The sequence below is a fragment of the Esox lucius genome, chromosome 24 (genome assembly GCF_011004845.1).
Source record: "Esox lucius isolate fEsoLuc1 chromosome 24, fEsoLuc1.pri, whole genome shotgun sequence".
In the NCBI taxonomy this organism is placed as follows: domain Eukaryota; kingdom Metazoa; phylum Chordata; class Actinopteri; order Esociformes; family Esocidae; genus Esox; species Esox lucius.
In genome coordinates, this window is record NC_047592.1 from 3,720,132 (window position 1) to 3,737,682 (window position 17,551).

Here is a 17,551-nt window from a genome sequence, read left to right on the forward strand (position 1 = left end):
TATGAGGAAATAAATTAATGAATGCCCTTACCAATGATAGTTGCTCTGGATGGATGATCAGCTGGACTACAAATGTCCTTCCAATTTTAAATCAACCCAAACAAAACTGGAAGGGACCTGAGGAGACCTGAATTTAACTTCCTGAACTAGAACATTAAGCCTGGAGAAACGATCCCTGGTCTCTGTTACTTTAGGATCAGGTCCATCAGTGGTTTTATTTTTATTTAAAAGGCTGAGCTGATCCTGGATCACTACTGCCAGTGTACAGTTATCCAAAATGTTTTTCAGGCTAGTTTACCTACGTATGACCACTTGGCCTTTCATCCTCTTCTTCCTCAACTATCACTCTACCGCTACTCCTCTCTCTTTGTTCTCTCTTCATGCGCTCCTCCCCCTCTTACTCCCCTCTCGCTACAGTCCTGCTCCTGGTAGAAATGACAACAACCAGCCGCCCCAACGCCGCCAGGCGAGCCGTTCCACCTCCCGTTCTCCGTCCTGGTCTCGATCTCCTTCTCCTCGTCATTCCTCCTACCACCCCGCCTCCTCAGCTCCACGCAGACCACGTTCCAGGGAGCGTTCCCGGGAACGCCGACACAATGCCGCTACACTGCGTTCTCGGTCTCCTGGTATGCGCCGGGAACGGGGTAGGGGGCGATGGCGTTCCCGCTCGCCCCAGACGACCTCTTCATCCCGGAGGTTAGAGGACTAATCATTTTATTTATGCATGTAAAAAAAGACTAACTACTTGAAAGGAATGTGTCGGTAGAATTAGTTCTTGTTTTAATCAGTAATTATTTACTGTTTAGATGATACTCTTATGTCTTTAAAATCTGTATGTACATATATCAATAATAATTTAAACGTGGTCTAATGAAATCCATCCATTCAGGTCTCAGTCAAGGAGTCGTGAGAGGGAGCGTCGCGATAGGAGGAGCAGCCCTCCAGGAGGTGCTGGAAGAAGCAGACAGCAGAAGTCTACCAGTGCTGAAAGACTCGCTAAAAAACTACTGGAATCATCTGGTAAGACAGACACGCACGTTTGTTTTTCCGTATCTTTGGGGACCCAGAGAAATATCTCCATTCTAAGAAAATGTTTTCCTTAACCTGAACCATACCGGCGTCCCGTCTACGGGACGGTTCATACTCATTTGCGGCATGTGGTAAAAACTGCGACGATTCGTAAAATATATATTTTTTTGTCATAGGCATGTCTTATATCGCCAGAAAGCTTGGAATCTCGTTAAACTAATTATAATATGCACTTTAAAAAAGCTATTACGACGACCAAACACGGTGCAATTGTTTCAGGACAGTCAACAAGAACAAAATACTTTACTGTAGGCACTCGGTTTCATTTTTCATGTATCACGGAAAATATTGTACTTACATTACTGAACCTCCGCAGATTTCTTATCCCTCTGTTCCCAGAGAGGACGGGAAGCATATTTTTGCTTGGTAAAATCCGTTTTAATTTTCATAGTATCCATGCGTCACAGAATGAAAAATGACTCGATCAACATGCAACAAAACTACTCATGCTATCCAGACCATAAAACAAGTATTTTCCCCGTGACATTTGGTATGTCTGTAATGATTAGACACTCAGGAAGATAACTAGCCTTATTCCGAGATTCTACACAGCGAATTGGCTGCGCAATACCTCAGTAAACCCTAGTAGCGCGCCTCACGTTACGCACCAATAAGATGGACCAAGACAAACTTGAAGGACAATATCTTCCGCCAATGACGACCAATTAATTTGAAACATAGCTAGCTAGATAGCCAATGAGCTGGCCTTTCTTGTGATGGGGGAATGTGCACTGTGGGAAGAATGGGCTGGAATCTAGAGGTGTGCTCAACCGGACACCCCTGCATCATTTCGAATTGAGAGAGCATCAGAGCGCGCTAGTATTTTCGTTACGCACATTCTTGCTAGTACTTAGTAGTTACTACTTCTTGTTATTTCGATAATTTTAAACATTTCGAATTTGAACATGGCTCCTAAAAGTGGGAAAGCAAAATCCAAGACCAAGTACACAAACTTGGAGGAGATTTTTGAGGAGATTCAGCGAGAGAGTGACCAAGAGCTAGACGAGGACTCTCTTAGCGAACAAAGTTTTGATTCTGGCGAGGAAGAATTGTTCTTGGAAGGAAAGGATCCCGTTTTAGATTGGTGAGTAAAATAAATTATTGTTCTTTATATGTATGTTCATATGTATGTGTGTACGTGTATATGCTTGTGTACACCTGAAAAATAATTTTATTTGGGTAGTAAGTGTAGTAATATGTATATATTACAAATATACTATTACAAATATACAATTACAGTACAAATAAACACATACACAAATATATATTTCAGCTAAACTTTCATATAAAAAGTTATATAAATACAGATTGAAAGAACTGTTCTTTGTCCTGTGCTATATGTGAGCGTATTGTTTTGTCTGGGTTTTTTTCCGTCCTGTCTGGGCCCAGTTGTAAAAGAGATCTTAGTCTCAGTCTGCATGCCTTGTTGAAATAAAGTTTAAATTAGAATATATATATATATATATATATATATATATATATACACACACACACACACACACACACACACACACACACACACACACATTTGTTATATGGCTATAACATGTTGTTGTCCCAATAAATAATTCTAGTATTGGTCCCCATATGTAATTCTAGTCAAATCTAAATGTATTTTATTTTTTTAACAGTGGAAGCGACTCAGACTCGGATGATCTCTGGGAGCCGGCTGCAAAGAGACAACCACAATCAAGCAGTCCTGCCCTCACTACTTCAGGAGCATCTACATCTGCCATTGTTTCTGGCTCTACAACAAGCACACCTTTTGTCTCCAAAATCACTCCAGGTCCGAGGTCATCAACACCTACCCCCGTCCGGCCATCCAGAGGTGTGAAGAGACCAGCCCAGAGACAAAGACGGGCCAGTGCACCAGCTGACACCTCCACTGTGGGAGAGGACCGTTGGCACACAGTACTGGAGGAGGATGTAGAGCCACGTCCACCCACATTCAGGCCTAAAAGGCAGCCTGGACCTCAGCTGGACATGACTGGGACATACAGCCCCCTCCATCTGTTCCAGCTGTTTTTTACTACCTCTGTTCTTGCGACGCTGGTGTCGAACACCAACAAGTATGGGACTAAAAAGCAAGCTGGAAAAAAAGAGGCATGGAAGACCATTTCCATCAATGACATGTACTCCTACATGTCACTGGTCATTTACATGGGGATTGTGAAATTGAGAACCCTGAGAGATTACTGGAAAAGCACAATCCTCTACCAGCTGCCTTTTCCTGCAACTGTGATGTCGGCCAACCGGTTCTTGGCCATCTCACAGGCCCTTCACATGAGTGACCCACACACGGATGAAGAAAATGAAAAGAAGAGAGGCACAGCAGGCTTTGACAGGCTCTATAAAATCAAACCTCTCTACCAGAGCATTGTTGAGGCCTGCAAGACATATTTTCAGCCCGCCCAGAACCTGTCCATTGATGAGAGGATGGTAGCCTCAAAAGCAAGAATTGGAATGAAACAGTACATGCGAGATAAGCCAACTAAATGGGGTTATAAGCTGTTTGTTTTGGCCGACTCCGTGTGTGCCTACACCTGGAACTTTTTTGTTTATGAGGGAAAATCACTCACAGCCACCGGTAAGGGACTCAGTTACGATTCAGTTATGCAGTTGTTGGATTTTCCACTACTCGGAACTGGATACAAGCTGTTTGTAGATAATTTCTACACAAGCCCTGCCTTGTTCAGTGACCTCAAGAAGCTGAATGTGTGGTGTTGTGGCACCATTCGTCCCAACAGAGTTGGTTTTCCCAAAACTAAACTGAACGACATGCCTAAGAGGGCTGATAGAGGCAGCATGCGATGGATCCGGAAAGGCGACTTGCTCTTTGTCAAATGGATGGATACCAGAGAGGTGGTCATGTGCACTACTATGCACAAATCCTTCAGTGGCAACCATGTCAGCAGACGTGTGAAGGATGCACAAGGGAAATGGAGCAAGAAGAACATACCCATTCCTGATGCTGTGAAGGACTACAACAAGAACATGGGCGGTGTGGACCTATCAGACGCACTCATTGGTTATTACAACGTTCTCCACAAGACTATGAGATGGTACAAAACATTTTTTTATCATTTCATTGACATTGCTGTGGTGAATGCCTTCATCCTTCACCAACAAATGGCAAAGAGTCGTGGACAGGCCTCGCTGACACAGTTGGCTTTCAGAGAGCGGCTCATCCAGGAGCTGGCTGAATGTGGGCCAAAGTCAACTGCTACACAAGCATCTGCCTCCTCTAGCACTCCTGCCCCAGGACCTGCCTCCAGTGGTGCGCACATACCAAAGTATCTGGTTGCAGATCTGAATGTGCCTCAAGGCCAAAAGGGTACAGTTGGAAGGCGTCGTTGTACCCTGTGCCATAAAAAGTCACCTATTACCTGCACAACTTGTGGTGTCACCCTGTGCTTTACAACAGAAAGAGACTGTTATGGTACTTGGCATCAGCAGCATAACTTTATGTAGAGGGTTGACTTGGGTGATCTGGACACTCAATGTGTACAAAGTTTTTTTTTCACTTTTTGTTTGCTGTGGTTTGCTGTGTTTGCACTTCTGACATTAGATCAGTATTGGCTTCTAACTTAGCCCTTATTGTAAATAGTTCACTTATTTTGGGGGGCATTGGATCAGCGTTCTCGTCGCGCCTCCTGTCAGTACCTTTATGAAGGGAAACTAATGATCCACCATGTATGACATTTCTGGGAGTGTGTAAACCTTATTTGTTATTACACTTGTATTTTTGAATAATCTTTGTTGTCATATGCTTGGAATTTAATCATTTATCCAATTTGGCCACTTGGGTAGATTTGGGGACACTCGGAAAGGACACTTGGGAGTCCTCTTACAGAATATACTGCATCTCTATGGTCATTCAATGTAGCTGCCTAAAACTTTACCTACAGTCTCTTGCCTTCTAAGGGACAATACTTGAAGTGTCTCCAGCCTCCTATCTCAATGCATGGCCTTCCCACTGCATTTCAAACATGATGATAAAAATAAAAAAAATAAAAAACGTATGTTTTTGGTTTGTTTTATCTTCTGCCAAATCTATTGTGTTATACTTTCCTGCATTAATTTATAATTCCTGCAAACTACAGAGTGTCTCCTTTCAAATGGTACCAAATAAATGTTTCTACTATACTCAGGTCATGAGCTACAAGCATTTAGATTTGGGTACATCATTTTAGGCGGAAATTGACTTTATTTGCACCTAAGATAACAGGTTAACCACGACCCCTAGCTCCTAGACTTAAATCAGTCCCCTGATCTGATTTAAGTCCACAGTGGCCCTCATTACCCAACAAGTAGGCATTCCGTGGTGGGGATTGGTACCGTGTCTGCCCAGTAGTTTTACCAACCTTGCAGGTATTTATGGTCCCCACTGGTGTAGTTACCCACTCACTGAACCATATTTCCATGCATCCAGCTGGCCTCTCCTTCACCGAAAAGACCAGCCTGGAAGACATGATGCAGTCCCTGGCCCCTGCGCTTCTGGCCGAGCTCGCCAAGAAGAAAGGATCCACCGCCTCGTCCTCAAAGGGAGGCGCCGGCAGAAAAGGCCACTCCTCCTCACCCACCTCATCCTCCCGGAAGAATGACGCTGGAACGTCCAGGTCCGGAAGCAAGGGAGCCGCAGGACACGGAAGGCCGTCGACCAGGTCACCGCCTCCGTCCGGCTCCTCTAAGGTGGGTGGGGGGGGGGTGTACCCTCAGAGGGACTTCCTAAGGCAGGGGGTCAGACTCGTGGAGGTTTTTTGGGAGGTTTCTCCTTTCAATGTGTGTCCGAGACCAACCAGATAAGGGGAGTTCTCTACGAGCCTAGGGCTCGGGGGACGCCAAGGTGCCGACCTCTGTCGACAATATCCACCGTATCCAACGCAGTCCGGGAACGACCAAAGTGATTGTCAGGGAGCTTGCCTCCCTCAGGTTTTTTTCACTTTTTTTATTCCGTCTCCCTCTGTCCTCTAGACGAAGAAGAAGGAAGCTCCGGGCACATCTGCCCTGTTGAGGTTGAGGAACATACCCCCGTACACCAGACATGATGACGTCGTCCAGGCCTTGCAGACCTACGGAAAGGTCAACCATGTCATCCTGCTCAAGGCTATTGAAGAGGTGCTTCTTGTGTTCACAGCTAATCATTCACTTATATATCACTGTTTTCTAGGTTAGACACCACTAATCATCAAATAATACATCAGGCACCTAACATAGACACCGCTAATTGTCCACCAATACATCAGGCATCTAGCAAAGACACATCTTATCGTCCAGAAATACATCAGGCACCTAGCATAGACATAGCTAGTCATCCACTAATACATCCGTTACCTCGCATAAAAACAGCTCATCTATATCTCTCCCCCATTCCCCCCAGGCATCCGTGTTGTTTGAGAAAGAGGAGGATGCAAAGAAACTGGCCAATTGTAAGACCTTGACCATTAACGGCCGAAAGGTCACCGTAGTGATGGAGAAAGATACTCAGCTGGATAACACGATTAATCCCAACCAACCTAAGAAGTCTACTGACTCAAAGGATCTCAACCAATCTAAGAAGCCTACTGACTCAAAGGATCCCAACCAATCTAAGAAGCCTACTGACTCAAAGGATCTCAACCAATCTAAGAAGTCTACTGACTCAAAGGATCTCAACCAATCTAAGAAGTCTACTGACTCAAAGGATCTCAACCAATCTAAGAAGTCTACTGACTCAAAGGATCTCAACCAATCTAAGAAGCCTACTGACTCAAAGGATCTCAACCAATCTAAGAAGCCTACTGACTCAAAGGATCTCAACCAACCTAAGAAGACCACTGAAAAGTAAGAACATCTCAGCAACTCTTTCCACATTTGGTGCTCCCAGTCTTTAAAGGGTGTTGAACTCACATTTATTTAGCTATATTTAATTACCATTTGTCATGAAAAAATAAATAAATGTAATCTCTCCCCAAATCTCCGTCCCTTTCAGTATAGCAATATCTACAAAGTCCTCGACCAAGACCACTGGCACCAAAATGTCTACTACAAGTGAGACCACACCCAAGGGGGAGGTGGCTAAGCCCAAGCCCCAGCCAACCACACCCAAGGGGGAGGTGGCTAAGCCCAAGCCCCAGCCAACCACACCCAAGGGGGAGGTGGCTAAACCCAAGCCCCAGTCAACCACACCCAAGGGGGAGGTGGCTAAGCCCAAGCCCCAGCCAACCACACCCAAGAGGGAGGTGGCTAAGGCCAAGGGCCAGCCAACCACAACCAACTGGGCCACATCTCTTACTAAAAAGGTGCATTTTCAGTTTTTGTTATGTGACCATGCAGTGATACATTTTGTTAGCTGTGCTGACTTTCCATTACCCATGAGGCGCAACAAAGATCTTTGATTAAAGTTCACTGTTTTATTTAGAATGTTCCTTGTATGTTCGTAGGCTTGGTTGAAAAATACGTTCATCAAGATTGAAGGTTTGCCGGAGAGAGGCTACACCGAGGACGATCTTGTGAAGCTGTTTAAACCATTCAGATACAGACACGGGGCCCACAACTGCTTCATACTGCCCAATGAGAGATGGGTAGGTTGTGCTTGGCGCGCCACAGTTGGAATCCAGTTCAGAATCTGGATCTCGCGTAGCTCACTTGGTAAGAGCGTGGCACTTGTAATGCCAGAGTTGTGGATTCAGCTCCCACGCACTATTGTCACAGGATCTGGACAAGATCATTTGGGAAACGACGGCTGGAAATAGAATCGGCGACTAAAATTTAGTTTGTACAATTTAATGCAGTTAATTACCTTTTACCAGTCACACTCTGGAAACGCTAAATACACAGTCATGTGAAAAAATTAGGACACCCAATGAAACATTTAGTGATTTTTAAAGAAATATGAGCATAACAATCTTTGATCTTCCTTCAATTAATAGCTATAGATAAAGGTGATGTAATTGAACCAAAAACAAAAATGTAACTGTTATAATTTATTTAACAACAAACACGAACAAGGATGCTGATTCCTGCTGAGGAAGAGGTTAGAACCCCCTATGCCCTAATTGCAGGTATTGCCCTGTTTGGCTGAAATTCTGACGTTTCCTATAACTGTCTACCAGTCTCCAACCTCTACTGGGAGAAATTGTTTTGTATTTTTTTTTTTATTCTGTGATGTTTGATGGCTTTCTTCTATGCACAGCCTGTTTCAAATCACCCCAAAGCATCTCAATAAGGCTTAGACATGGCCATTTCAGAACTCTCCATTTCTTATTTTTTGCCATTCCATTATGGATTTACTGGAATGTTTTGGGTCATTGTCTTGTTGCGTGGTCCACATCCGCTTCGGCTTCAATTTTCGGACAGATGGTCTCACATTTTCCTCAAGCACCCTCTGATACTATGAAGAATTCATAGTTGTGCTCAAATGTGAGTTTGGTTTGAGCCAAACATGTCTTCTGTTACTAAGCCAAAATAATTCTACTTTAATAATTCTACAACTGTCCAAAGCCCATTTTTCCAGAAGTCCTGGTCTTTGTCTAGGTGTTCTCTGGCAAACTTAAGTCTTGCTCTGATGTTTTTATTCCACATCAAGGGTTTCCTCCTTCCACAACTCCCATGTAAATAAAACTTTTTTGTGATGGTAGATGCATGTACTTTGACATCAACTGTGGCATTTTAGGATTGTTCAAGAGTACTTCAAGCATCTTGCAGTGTCTGCTCTTGGACTGATTTTGCTAGGACAGCCTGATCTGGCAATGTTGGCCATTTTAAATGTTCCCCACTCTTCTAATTATTTTCCTGACTGTGGAATGGGTGATTTCTAATTGTGTGGAGATCTTTTTTTAAATTCCTTCTCAGACTCATATGCATCTACAACCTTCTTTTTGATGGCTTTAGAGAGCTCCTTTGATCTTGCTGTGATGATACCACTCACTTCACCAATAGAGGGAATGAAACTAAATGTCCGAGGTTTAAATGAGACAGACTCCTCCAAAATCTTCTCAAACGATGTCCTAATCATTTGCCCCTGATATGGGGCATCTGATTCTAATTTTAAGCATTTTCAGTGTTAATTAATGTTGGGGTATCCTAACTTTGTCCTCACAAGAAAATAGAAATGCAATTAATTACATTTTACAAATTGTTTATACGAGACACTGCTTCAGTTTTATTGTTGTTGCACTACCTCCATCTCTCAAAATTGTTAAAATGAAAATCAAATGTCCATATGTTTAAATATGTTGGAAAAGACAACGGTTGTCATGGGGTGTCCTAGGTTTTTCACATAACATTTTTACTTGAAATTTTTCGGAATTATTTACCGTTATAATGTCCAGGTACAGTGAGGAGAACAAGTATTTGATACACTGCCGATTTTGCAGGTTTTCCTACTTACAAAGCATGTAATCATTTTTATCATAGGTACACTTCAACTGTGAGAGACGGAATATAATAAAAAAATCCAGAAAATCACTATGATTTTTAAATAATTAATTAGCATTTTATTGCATGACATTAGTTTTTGATCACCTACCAACCAGTAAGAATTCCGTCTCTCACAGACCTGTTAGTTTTTCTTTAAGAAGCCCTCCTGTTCTCCACTCATTACCTGAATTAACTACACCTGTTTGAACTTGTTACCTGTATAAAAAGACACTTGTCCACACACTCAATCAAACAGACTTCAACCTCTCCACAATGGCCAAGACCAGCGAGCTGTGTAAGGACATCAGGGATAAAATTGTAGACCTGCGCTGGGATGGGCTACAGGACAATAGGCAAGCAGCTTGGTGAGAAGGAAACAGCTGTTGGCGCAATTATTAGAAAATGGAAGAAGTTCAAGATGACTGTAAATCTCCCTCGGTCTGGGGCATCACTGGTCATGAGGAAGGTGAGGGATCAGTCCAGAACTACGCGGCAGGACCTGGTCAATGGCCTGAAGAGAGCTGGGACCACAGTCTCAAAGAAAACCATTAGTAACACACTGCGCCGTCATGGATTAAAATCCTTCAGGTCCCCCTGCTCAAGCCAGCGTTTGTCCAGGCCCGTCTGAAGTTTGCCAATGACCATTTGGATGATCCAGAAGAGGAATGGGAGAAGGTCATGTGGTCTGATGAGACAAAAATAGAGCTTTTTGGTCTAAACTCCACTCGCTGTGTTTGGAGGAAGAAGAAGGATGAGTACAACCCCAAGAACACCATCCCAACTGTGAAGCATGGAAGTGGAAACATCATTCTTTGGGGATGTTTTTCTGCAAAGGGGACAGGACAACTGCACCGTATTGAGGGGAGGATGGATAGGGCCATGTATCGTGAGATCTTGGCCAACAACCTCCTTCCCTCAGTAAGAGCATTGAAGATGAGTCGTGGCTGGGTCTTCCAGCATGACAACGACCCGAAACACACAGCCAGCGCAACTAAGGAGTGGCTCCGTAATGAAGCATCTCAAGGTCCTGGAGTGGCCTAGCCAGTCTCCAGACCTGAACCCAATAGAATCTTTGGAGGGAGCTGAAAGTCCGTATTGCCCAGCGACAGCCCCGAAACCTGAAGGTCTGTATGGAAGAGTGGAACAAAATCCCTGCTGCAGTCTGGTCAAGAACTACAGGAAACGTATGATCTCTGTAATTGCAAACAAAGGTTTCTGTACCAAATATTAAGTTCTGCTTTTCTGACGTATAAAATACTTATGTCTTGCAATAAAATGCTAATTAATTACTTAAAAATCATACAATGTGATTTTCTGGATTTGAAGAGTACCTATGATAAAAATTACATACTTCTACATGCTTTGTAAGTGTGAAAACCTGCAAAATCGGCAGTGTAGCAAATACTTGTTCTCCCCCTGTAATTGTCACTGCCCTGCTCTTCGGTACCCAGGATGGAAGCATCGACCTGGGTCTCTTCTCAGCTACAGTTGTGCTCATAATTTCAGCACTCCGTCTATTTGAGTAGGAGTCTATTAGCATGGCACATCTTGACATGGCAATATTTGCACACTCTTCTTTGCAAAAGCGCTCCAAATCCGTCAGATTGCAAGGAAATCTCCTGTAGATCACCCCACAGATTCAGGTCTGGGCTCTGGATGGGTCATTCCAAAACGTTAATCTTCTTCTGGTGAAGCCATGCTTTTGTGGATTTGGATGTGTGCTTTCGTTCGTTGTCATGCTGAAAGGTGAACTTCCTTTTCAGCTTTCTAACAGACGCCTGAAGGTTTTCTGTCAAAATTGCCTGGTATTTGGAACTGTTCATAATTCCCTCCACCCTGACTAATGCCCCGGTTCCAGCTGAAGAAAAACAGCCCCAAAGCATGATGCCGCCACCACCATGCTTCACTGTGGGTATGGTGTTCTTTTGGTGATGTGCAGTGTTGTTTTTGCGCCAAACATACCTTTTGGAATTATGGCCAAAAAGCTCAACCTTGGTTTCATCAGGCCATAACACATTTCCCCACGTGCTTTTGGGGGACTTGATGTTTGTTTTTGCAAACTTCAGCCGGGCTTGGAGGTTTTTCTTTTTAAGAAAAAGCTTCCGTCTTGCCACCTTACCCCATAGACCATTCATATGAATAATACAGGAGATTGTCACATGTAGCACATAGCCAGTACTTGCAAGATATTCCTGCAACTTCTTTAATGTTGCTGTAGGCCTCTTGGAACCTCCCTGACCAGTTATCTTCTCATCTTTTCATATATTTTGGAAGGACATCCAGTTCTTGGTTATGTCTCTGTTGTGCCTTATTTTCTCCACTTGATGATGACTGTCTTCACAGTGTTCCATGGTATATCTAATGCTTTGGAAATTATTTTGTACCCTTCTCCTGACTGATATCTTTCAACAATGAGATCCCTCTGATGCTTTAGAAGCTCTCTGTGGACTATGGCTTTTGCTCTGAGATGCAACTAGGAAAATGTCAGGAGAATCCTACTAGAACAGCTGAATGTTATTTGTGGTTAATCAGAGTCACTTTAAATGATGGCAGGTGTATTATGACTTCTATTTAACATGAGTTTGAATGTGATTGGTCCATTCTGAACACAGCCACATCCCCAGTTATAAGATGGTGTGCACACTTGTGAAACCAGGTTATTGTAAGTTTTTTACTTTTCAATTTTCCCCCTTGAAGATTTCAATTTGTTTTTCAATCGAATGGTTCACATTATAAGTCACATTAATAGTAGAAAAAGTTCTGAATTATCTTTGATTTATCTTTGTGTCATTCTTTTACATCACAAACCTGGCATTTTAACAGGGGTGTGAATACTTTTTATATCCACTGTAGTTGTTTGGTTCCTTTTTAAATCATAATAACAGAAATCCCCCAAATGGCCCTGATCAAAAGTTTACATACCCTTGAATGTTTGGCCTTGTTACAGACACATAAGGTGACACACAGGTAAAAATGGAAATTAATGGTGAATTATCCACACCTGTGGCTTTTTAAATTGCACTTAGTGTCTGTGTAAATAGTCAATGAGTTTGTTTGCTGTCACGTGGATGCACTGAGCAGGCTAGATACTGAGGAGCAGAAAATAACTGTCAAAAAACCTGTGTAACAAGGTAATGGAATTTTATTAAGATGGCAAAGGATATAAAAAGATATCCAAAGCCTTGCAAATGCCAGTCAGTACTTTTCAATCACTTATTAAGAAGTATAAAATTCAGGGATCTCTTGATACCAAGCCAAGGTCAAGTAGACCAAGAAAGATTTTAGCCAAAACTGCCAGAAGAATTGTTTGGGTTACAAAGAAAAACCCACAGGTAACCTCAGGAGAAATACAGGCTGCTCTGGAAAAAGACGGTGTTGGTGTTGCAAGGAGCACAATACGATGATACTTGATCCAAAATGAGCTGTGTGGTCGAGTTGCCAGAAAGAAGCCTTTACTGCGCCAATAACACAAAAAAGTCTGGTTACAATATGCCAACAACACCTTGACACACCTCACAGCTTCTGGCACACTGTAATTTGGAGTGAGGAGACCAAAATAGAGCTTAATGGTCACAACCATAAGTGCTATGTTTGGAGAGGGGTCAACAAGGCCTTTCGTGAAAAGAATACCATCCCCACTGTGAGGCATGGTGGTGGCTCACTGATGTTTTTGGGGTTTGTGAGCTCTAAAGGCACGGGAAATCTTGATGGCAAGATGAATGCAGCATGTTATCAGAAAATACTGGCAGACAATTTGCATTCTTCTGCACGAATGCTGCGCATGGGACACTCTTGGACTTTCCAGCACGACAATGACCCTAAGCACAAGGCCATGTTGCCCCTTTCAGTGGCCACAGCAGAAAAAGTTGAAGGTTCTGGAGTGGCCATCACCTGTCTCCTGACCTTAATATCATCAAGCCTCTCTGGTGAGATCTCAAACGTGCGGTTCATGCAAGACTAAAAGACTTTGCATTGCCTGGAGGGATTTTGCCAAGACAAATGGGCAGCTATACCACCTGCAAGAATTCAGGGCCTCATAGACAAATATTACCAAAGACTGCATGCTGTCATTGATGCTAAAGGGGGCAATACACAGTATTAAGAACTAATTGTATGCAGACTTCTGAACCGGGGTCAGATAATTGTATCTTTGTTGCCATATTTTGTTTTATGATTGTGCCATTCTTTTATAATCTACAGTTGAATATAAATCCCATAAGAAATAAAATATGTTTTGCCTGCTCACTCATGTATTCAAATGCCAATTCTCCAATTGTATGCAAACGTTCGAGTACAACTGTATATTCTCCAGATCTCTCCCTAGACTGGCCCATTGTACTATACCTTCCTCCGACCATTTACATTTTTTATGTTTTGGTCCCAACAGGCTATCATCCGTTTGGATGGGGAACCTACGTGCCGAGCTGCTCTGTATAAATACACAAAACAGCCTCCCAAACTCCTGAACTGTCGCCTTAAGTTTTCCATGACCCGCCCCAATGCAAGCCTTATTCAGGTAACACGCAATATCCTGTCTCCTCACCTTCTCTCAGTTTTTTCTGTCTTCTGCTTTCTCGTGTCCTCACTCACACTCATTGTTTTTTCTTCCGTGTACAGGAGGGTATTTATACAACTCTCAAGGGACTGACCAATTCGGTGAGTTTAACTCTTAATTTACCTTTTGATGAATCCTACGTTCTCTAACGATACAGCAGGATCCAACACTGAAGAAACCCCTTCTGATTGTTTTATAAACCCTTTATAACCCACTTCCCCCAACAGGATCCAACACTAAAGAAACCCCTTCTGATTGTTTTATAAACCCTTTATAACCCACTTCTCCCAACAGGATCCAACACTGAAGAAACCCCTTCTGATTGTTTTATAAACCCTTTATAACCCACTTCTCCCAACAGGATCCAACACTGAAGAAACCCCTTCTGATTGTTTTATAAACGCTTTATAACCCACTTCTCCCAACAGGATCCAACACTGAGGCAACGTCTCCTCGTGGTCAAAAATGTTCCTGTAGATAATTCTGCAGTCCAAGAAATACATGACCGTGTGAAACGCATCGCCCCCTTCCGCGACTCGCTGGTTTTGCTTTATAAGGTATGACAGACGCGTGTTGTCTCATTGGTACTATACCACAGGGTGCCACACACACCAAAATGTAGGGTTTCAATGCTCTTAGGCAAAACTTCAGTGCATTTAACTGACATAGCTAGGTGAGACAACATCCATACACAATTTAATGATGTCAATTTAAACTTTCTTATTATAGCTGCCATCAGCTAAATCTGATGTGGAAAAGCAAAATTAGCCTTAACAAGAGGAGGATATTTCTAAACAAGGCTAGTAGGAGGATTAGTTTAGACATAACACGGTAATAAGGTGTATCAGCTTGGAACACTATCAAAACGATCAACGCCCACCATAGCAACCACTTACCGCAATTATTTAGCTGATATCGTTCATACTTGAGAAATGTTAGCGACTAACACACACTTACACATCTCCTCCTCTCTTTCCCAGATCTATTTTGAGATGGAGTCTTTCTCTGTTGGGAAGGCTGTTTGTCTTCATTTTCAGAAGAATCCTTGCAAAGTTCTCGACAAGGCCCTAAAGTTTTATATGATGGTCAAGATAAAAAATACTGATGCTAAAATAGCCACCCCAAAAGCAACTGGTACCAGTGTCACTACTGCTAGCATCAAGGCTATTGCTACAACCACCTCCAGTGCTGAAAACACTGCTGGCATCAAATCTATTGCAGCAACCACCTCCAGCGGTACCATCAAGGCTATCACTACAACCACCTCTAGCGCTGCCACCTCTGCTAGTATTAAGGATATCGCTACAGTCCTTTCCAGTGCTGCCACCACTGTTAGCATTGAGGCTATCGCTGCAACCGCCTCCAGTGCTGCCACCACTGCTAGCATTGAGGCTATCGCTACAACCGCCTCCAGCGCTGCCACCACTGCTAGCATCGAGGCTATCGCTACAACCGCCTCCAGCGCTGCCACCACGGCTAGCATCGAGGCTATCGCTACAACCGCCTCCAGCGCTGCCACCACTGCTAGCATCGAGGCTATCGCTACAACTGCCTCCAGCGCCTCCACCACTGCTGACATTAAGGAGAACACTGCAACCACCTCCTGCGCTGGCGCTACTGCTACGAACAATTATTCTACTCAACAGATGGCTACCAAACAACCAGGTGATGATGTCATCATCGTTGAGGCCATGCAACCAGCAACTGGAATTGTGGTGATGGACATCGAAGAGCCGATGGTGACGGGGGCTGGACAGGAGGAGGATGAAGAGGGTGGTGAGAAGGAGTTGGGGAAGGAGAGTGAAAAAGGAGGAAAAGTGATAAAAAACATTGAGGTAGAGACACAGGAGAAGAAAATCGAGGATGAACAACAGGGAACGGAAAACGATGAGCTAAAAGCCCCCACTGTTGACATTGTTTCTTTGCAGTTGCCTACAGCTTCCGCTCCTGAGGAAAAGGTTGTCATGGAAACTCTGGGCAGCGTGGCAAAGGACATTTCAAACGATGAAATTGCGGCAGAACCTGATCAGGTTCAAACTGCGGCCCGATTACAGGAAGGTAATGAAAGTGCCACAATGGTCAGCAAAACCATGACCGCTGTGGCCACTACAGAACTGAGTCCAGCAATCACAGAACCTGGTGATTCTGTCAGCCCAGACGCCTCCGGTACTGCTGAGATGGCACCAAAGCTGCCCTCCACAGTGCCCCTGGCGGTCCCGGTAGAGGAGGACGTTGAAGACAAACCGCTGGACTTCCCTCCGGTGACTCCAGAGATTCTCCGGGCTCTGGAGGCTGCGGTGCACCAACACCGCATGGGGAGACTGGCTGAGGAGCAGGCCACACAAGGACTGAGCCCGGGCCACGGGAAGGATAGCCAGGCCAACAATGTCACCGTGGGGGAGAATGAGAAGAAAATGACCCCCTTGTCTGGGCAAAAGAACCAAGCCGCAGCTCAGCCCGAGAACCCGATGACAACAACGCAGACTCCGCATGAGGGGAAACATTCAGATGTTTCTGACAAGAAAGAGAAACCAGAACCGCAAACAAAGACTTCTCGGTCAGATAAAGATAAACGTCCAGTGACGCAAGCAAAAAAGACCACAGACAGTAGTGGGAAGCCTTCAGGACCACATGAGCATAAGAACCAACCCCAGAGAAGCAGGACCCAGGGCTCAGGAGGTAGAGGTAGACACGGTGACCATTCTTCCCCAGAAAGAAGAGAGACGTCCAAGCATAGAGTTAGCCGGCCTCCTTCAGAGGACGAGCAACGTCCTCCGATATCACGACACGGAAACTCCTCCAGCTCCTCTTCCGGCTCGCACAGGAGCAACCGAAAGGAGGACAGCAGCCCAGCCAAGAAGAAAGAGAGGAGAGAGGAGGAGGAGAGGAGTAAGGTGAGGAACGAGTGTGTGATGGATGAAGTTGAAGGTGAATGAGAGGTTAAGAAAGGACGTTAGACCAACCCTGTTCCTGAGGAGCTGCAGGGTAGAAAAGGTTTTAATTTGACCAGCAAGACCAGAGGCATTTTTAAAACTTCACAGTAAAATAACTGTGGGCTTGTATTAATTAATCACTGAATCAACCAACCGAGTTTATTGGTTAGTTATTTGACTAAATTAAACACGTCTGGTCTTCCACGTAGTTGAGGTAAAATCAGACAGGTAGTTGAGACTGTTAATCACTGGCGCGGTGCTCACTGATTCAGGTCTGTATGATAGCTTCTTTGGATTGTATTTCAAGTGCAGGTGATGCCTGCCAGTCAGCGAGCTGGACAGTTAACTGTATTCTGTTTGCCCCCACAGAGCCACAGTGGCAACAAGACTGGCCGGTCGTCCAGGAGTGAATCCAGAGACAACAGGCAACCACAGAGAATGGTGAGCGTAGAAGGATTTAGAAAACCACCCACATAGTCATGCACGCGTTTGAAGTTGAAGGACCAGGTTCTAATCTGTAAATCTGAATCAAAGTGCAACAGCACGTCTTTCGAACCTTAGTCCGTTCACGAAA

The 17,551-nt window shown here is 44.0% G+C and overlaps 2 protein-coding genes across 4 annotated transcripts in view; both read left to right on the forward strand.

Moving 5' to 3' along the window:
• The window catches only part of znf638 (zinc finger protein 638), a 39,562-nt gene that overhangs the window by 16,702 nt on the left and 5,309 nt on the right, over positions 1–17,551 (forward strand). Inside the window, exons 5-17 of one of the 3 annotated variants that reach the window (XM_020043358.3) lie at positions 418–696; positions 890–1,020; positions 5,522–5,781; positions 6,064–6,207; positions 6,470–6,912; positions 7,061–7,136; positions 7,179–7,370; positions 7,512–7,652; positions 13,877–14,005; positions 14,107–14,145; positions 14,473–14,601; positions 15,025–16,938; positions 17,347–17,418. In XM_020043358.3, the coding sequence (XP_019898917.3) occupies positions 418–696; positions 890–1,020; positions 5,522–5,781; positions 6,064–6,207; positions 6,470–6,912; positions 7,061–7,136; positions 7,179–7,370; positions 7,512–7,652; positions 13,877–14,005; positions 14,107–14,145; positions 14,473–14,601; positions 15,025–16,938; positions 17,347–17,418 (3,949 nt within the window). Of the gene's footprint in view, positions 1–417; positions 697–889; positions 1,021–5,521; positions 5,782–6,063; positions 6,208–6,469; positions 6,913–7,060; positions 7,371–7,511; positions 7,653–13,876; positions 14,006–14,106; positions 14,146–14,472; positions 14,602–15,024; positions 16,939–17,346; positions 17,419–17,551 lie in introns of all 3 variants that reach the window. The other 2 variants (XM_020043359.2, XM_013132583.4) reach the window with 2 other exon arrangements.
• On the forward strand, positions 1,101–5,138 carry LOC114840465 (piggyBac transposable element-derived protein 4-like). Its single transcript, XM_034290739.1, has 2 exons — positions 1,101–2,173; positions 2,721–5,138. The coding sequence occupies exons 1-2, from the start codon at positions 1,995–1,997 to the stop codon at positions 4,558–4,560; spliced, it is 2,019 nt and encodes a 672-aa protein (XP_034146630.1). The 5' UTR covers positions 1,101–1,994; the 3' UTR covers positions 4,561–5,138.

Bases quoted from the DNA above. Each gene is read 5' to 3' on its own strand.
- LOC114840465 (XM_034290739.1), top strand. From the start codon at position 1,995: ATGGCTCCTAAAAGTGGGAAAGCAAAATCCAAGACCAAGTACACAAAC. The intron at 2,174-2,720 runs GTGAGTAAAATA...TTTTTTTAACAG, and splicing joins AAGGATCCCGTTTTAGATTG to TGGAAGCGACTCAGACTCGG.